The 5,114-nt window shown below is 33.3% G+C and overlaps 1 protein-coding gene across 1 annotated transcript; it reads right to left on the bottom strand.

The window, feature by feature from the left end:
- Positions 1 to 1,188: 1,188 nt before the first annotated feature.
- On the bottom strand, positions 1,189 to 2,759 carry LOC149532007 (CEN-like protein 1). The gene is made up of 4 exons (XM_089808543.1): positions 2,420 to 2,759; positions 2,055 to 2,116; positions 1,924 to 1,964; positions 1,189 to 1,732 (listed from the first exon to the last, which is right to left on the bottom strand). Exons 1-4 carry the CDS (start codon positions 2,618 to 2,620, stop codon positions 1,515 to 1,517), a joined length of 522 nt encoding a protein of 173 aa, XP_089664669.1. The 5' UTR covers positions 2,621 to 2,759; the 3' UTR covers positions 1,189 to 1,514.
- Positions 2,760 to 5,114: the final 2,355 nt, after the last annotated feature.

Here is a 5,114-nt window from a genome sequence, read left to right as displayed (position 1 = left end):
TATATTGATTAAGTATTGAGATTCAAATGCACTTAATCAATTGCAATGCATTATTATAACATACAAAAAAATGGTGTAAGAGATCACCTAAAATCCTTCATTTTGAAAGAAAATAGTCAAAAGTATATTTGATTTGGCCCTTACAACATGCATACTATTTATAAATTTTCCTATTTTACAAGAAGGGAATACAATTTTCTCCATGACCTAAGAAAAAAATGATCTTGCCCTTTAGATTGTTAAAAAATTCTCAATACAACAATTGCATCACCGAGATCCCTATGCATGAAAGAAGGGATTAGATTTTTTTAATATAAAAATATGTTGTGGAGTCTAATCGAACTTAGAGGTTATATTTTCTAGGTTTTATTAGTGTTGTTTCCCCTTATATTTTTGTAAGGGGTTTTATGTAATTTCTAGTTAGATAGGGTCAAGGGGTAGTGCACATGGTGAGGTCTTGAGGTAGTGCCAAAAATGACTTTATTAATTTAATAGGCATTTAGTGTTATTTTTAATATTGGTTGGCATACTATAACCATAGTTTGTAAACAAACATAAGTCAAATTGTTTAAAATAATTTACAATTAGCAATTGAATGAGAAAATTAGTATCTTCTTGTTGCATTTTTAAGTTGTAAAAGAGGCTGGAGATAGATTCAATGAATAATAATATTGGAATATCTATTTGGTGGATGTAGCCCAACATTAGGTAAACAAGATTAAACATTTGTGTCTTTTGTTCTACTTATACATGCACTATTCATTTTCATTATTAGTTATATTTGTAGGTAACATAGTTAAAGGGAGAACGTAAGAATTAAATATTTAAAAAAAATAAAAAATCAATGTCTAAATTAGAGTTAGGATTTAGTAATCTATACTGATTTTAAAGCTAATATTCTACAAATTAAATGTACATGTACAAATGAATTTTTTTGTTGTTGTGGTGCACTTTTCATTTTGAATAGACTTGTCATCATATCAACTTTTACAGAGAACAAAATGTTAACGATTATCTATTGAATTTTTTTTACCCACAAATTTCATTAAAGAAATAAAATATAAAATAATAATAAATTTTTATTGTAATGAAATATTATTTATCATTACGTTAATAGATTATATATAATTATGTGCAATTCCAAATAAATAAAGAGCTAACCATTAAAGAAAAGCTATCATATAAATGGAAAATTAGAATAATCAGTATACTCATATTAATTAAAAATATATTAAACATAAATATACTAGTTCTTGATTTGTTGAAAGGAAGTTTAGAGAGAGAAGGGTATTGATTTCTGCCACGTTATAAAGATGGTATTTGAAAAGAAGGAAACGAAAAGGCAGATTTCTCTGTCAAACATAACGAGGAGATCCTTCCTCCCTGTACAACCCAACATTCCAAAGGACAATAAATGCAAAGCATTAAGGAGTTCTATAGCAAAGAAAGCAACCATGTAAACCTAGACAAAATCTGAAAAATGGCTGATTAAACTAGAAATGTAGGGCTTTATTTCAGCGTCTTCGTGCCGCTGTCTCTCGTTGAACATTGAAGTAAATGGCAGCAACCGGCAATCCGAGTCCATTTCTCTCTGCAAAATCTCTGGTCTTGAAACGGCGGCGAGAATTCGGAGGATCTACTTTGCCCTTCCCGTTTTGCCTAAACAATGTCAACACATACCGGTGGATTCCAACCATTGGATTCGGCCTCTCATAATCAACCATTTCTCTACCTGCACAAGAATTGGGATTTAGTTGAGCATAATAACATATTTTCTTTTTGAGCATATCAATTGGGAATAGTAAGAGGAACACGGAACACAAGGGGATTTATCTCTGCTGCTTTGTGCTTTTCTTGATTATACCAAAGTAATGACAGAGTATTTGGGAACATCTTTTGATACAACTTGATTGCCGTGCTTACCAAAAGAGCTTGATTTTGTCCCCGGTATATCAGTTACTATCCTGCACAAATTATACACACCATGTATATGGTTGGCACTTGTTGTATCATGTATAATGAAATAATGTAATTCTACTCCATGAAATAGTTACCAATGGAGGTACTCCCGGCCAATGGGATCGCTAGGATTAGGCGCATCTGGATCAGTCATTATCTGCAAACAAAACACAATGAAAACCCATCACAAATTGTAGTGGACAACACATCACATCTCACATTGGAATTGAATAACCATCTAAAATTGGAGTGATTTTTTGGAAGTGGTCTTTCCTTCTTCATTTGACAATGACAAACATCTAATAGTTAGGAGCTACTCTAAAATATGACATATTAAGGAGAAAATTAAGTTTGGAAAAAATAATTCAACTTTCACTATTTAATACTTTTAGTGTAGAAATCAAGCCTCAGTCTAGAAATCAAGCCTCAATATATCATATTTAAACTATTTCATAATTACCAAAGTGAAGAAAGAGCCAAATTCACCGCCAAGAAGTTCAACTAGAGGTGGGGATGTGATGGTGGAGGGCAAGAACTCGAAGCCATTTTTGACTTCCATGTCTGTGTTGTACACCACTCTCATCTTAATCGTTGGAACAAAGGCATCCAGAACATCCCCAATGACTCCAGCTAAACTCAGCGGTTGTGTCGTTCTAGACATGATTCTATCCTCTCTCTGTATTTCTCAAAAGACTCAAAGGGACTGCAAGGACTTAGCTTGGATTTATAGTTTGGCTTCTTGGGACTACGAGTACTTAGATTGAATTGATGGTTTGGCTTCTTAGGGCTGCCATTAGAGATACTTATACCAATCATTTTAGGTCTCTATAAGGTGATAAAGTTAAGGTATAACCTTTAAACAAGAATGCATTTCCATATATAGCATAGTTCGGCTGAATTCTTCAATTGGAAAAAAATGGAATCAAGAATTGCGGCAGTTGGTTCATATATAATATGATAACGTAATTGAGTAATTTAACATGCTCGATGGGCACACACTTTGATAGTGGCTGTGGGCTCCGTTTAAAGACTTTAGTCATTCGAGGACATGTTCAAGGAATCTTTATTTTAAATGTTGAACTATGGAGAGAGCCATTGCATATTAAGTTGCATTCTATGTCATTCTATGTCAATCTCTCATCAGTTTCATGTTTGTTTTGAAATACTATCTTATCACGATTATATATTTTTAAATTGTATAACTTTGGACGAAGTAAGGTGTAATGATCTCATCTTTTGGTCTTCACATTCTCCAAAGTCTAAGCAGAGGATAAGAAGAAATTAAATTAATTTCTTATAAAGTCATTCAATTAAAATTAAAAGGTGACTTTGTATTTAATTAATTTAATTATTAATTACAAGGGAGTAGCTTCTAGGGATGTATTAATTATTGGAAGGACGGAAGCCTCTCGTGATTTAATTAATTATTGCCAGGGAGGAATTTCTAGGGTATGCATTAATTATTGGAAGGAGGAAGCTTCTAGCTCTTGCAATTAATTAATGTTTTAGTTCCTTCTTGAAAGATGAAGAAAAGGATAAATAAGGCTAAAAGTCATATTGTTGATCATCGAATGATTATGACTTGCATTTGATAAGAGCTTGGATGTGTGAATCAGACTCCCTTCTTTTGGCAAAAGAGGACGTTCATTCTCTGTTGTAACATTCTAGACATCATTCCCTTAGGGTTTGGCCTTTGGAATACATCTCTTTATAATTTATTGCAGCATTCTCAGCATTAATATAATTTTAGTCTTGGTTAAGCTTTTGGGCATTTCTGGGTGTCCATTACAGTGGTATCAGAGCCATAAGTCCTACCATCCTCTGGAGATCTTCAACATTTATGTTTGAGCATGCGACAAGAGCTTTATAATTTTTGCAATACTAGAGTAAGACAAAGTAGGAGTTTAGACTCGCTTAACGAACGAGATAGTTCATTTGTGTAGAGGGACATACAATCTACTCATATAGACACAAAGGAGACATTTTTTGAACAAGACAGTAGCCACCTCTGTGTCAGTTGAACCATCCAACAAGGAGTTGGGCAGTATGCATGTAGTTGTATATGTGTGCTCTAATGATAGTACACTTGTTATTGCTAATGAGGTGAGAAATATAGTGACAGATTCATATTATACTATCAATCAACAAAGTGTTAATGTTCACTCTTGGGATAACACTATGTTCAACATGGATGCAACATTGTCTTATGACAATCTGATGTTTGAGGCTGATGTTGATCATTCACCTGAGTGGAGTTGGGCTCAATTTTCACCATTTACAAATATTCAGTTTTATGTTGTAGCAATTGGGAGGAAGAGGATTCATAGATCTTCTATGGAGCCGCCTTCTAGTGACATCCAGACTTATACTTCATCAGCACAAGTTTTGGGACCTAACTTGCAAGACATGTGGTTGGTCTTAATGATGTTCATTTGTGGTATGTTTAATGTCCATATGGATATCACATATTACTTCTATTTGGATCCAGGAGGAGGTTGGAGTCCATTATGTTACTTAATTGCTTGAGTTCAAGCAATTTCAAGGAGGGCAGATTTGTAATGATCCCATCTTTTGGCCTTCGTGTTCTCCAAAGTCTAAGTGGAGGATAAGAAGAAATTAAATTAATTTATTATAAAGTCATTCAATTAAAATTAAAAGGTGACTTTGTATTTAATTAATTTAATTATTAATTACAAGGGAGTAGCTTCTAGGGTATGTATTAATTATTGGAAGGAAGGAAGCCTCTTGTGACTTAATTAATTATTGCTAGGGAGGAATTTCTAGGGTATGCATTAATTATTAGAAGGAGGAAGCTTCTAGCTCTTGCAATTAATTAATGTTTTAGTTCCTTCCAGAAGGATGAAGAAAAGGATAAATAAGGCTAAAAGTCATATTGCTGATCATCAGATGATTATGACTTGCATTTGATAAGAGCTTGGATGTGTGAATTAGACTCCATTCTTTTGGCAAAAGAGGACGTTCATTCTCTGTTGTGACATTCTAGACATCATTCCCTTAAGGTTTTGCCTTTGGAATACATCTCTTTGTAATTAATTGTAGCATTCTCAGCATTAATATAATTTTAGTCTTGGTTCAGCTTTTGGGCATTCTTGGGTGTCCATTACATAAGGTATTTTGTGTTTGTTTAAAGGATG

This window comes from Cupressus sempervirens, chromosome 11 (genome assembly GCF_028749045.1).
Source record: "Cupressus sempervirens isolate cs-2001-9-10 chromosome 11, ASM2874904v1, whole genome shotgun sequence".
In the NCBI taxonomy this organism is placed as follows: Eukaryota; Viridiplantae; Streptophyta; class Pinopsida; order Cupressales; family Cupressaceae; genus Cupressus; species Cupressus sempervirens.
This window is presented reverse-complemented; position numbering and strand designations above follow the sequence as displayed.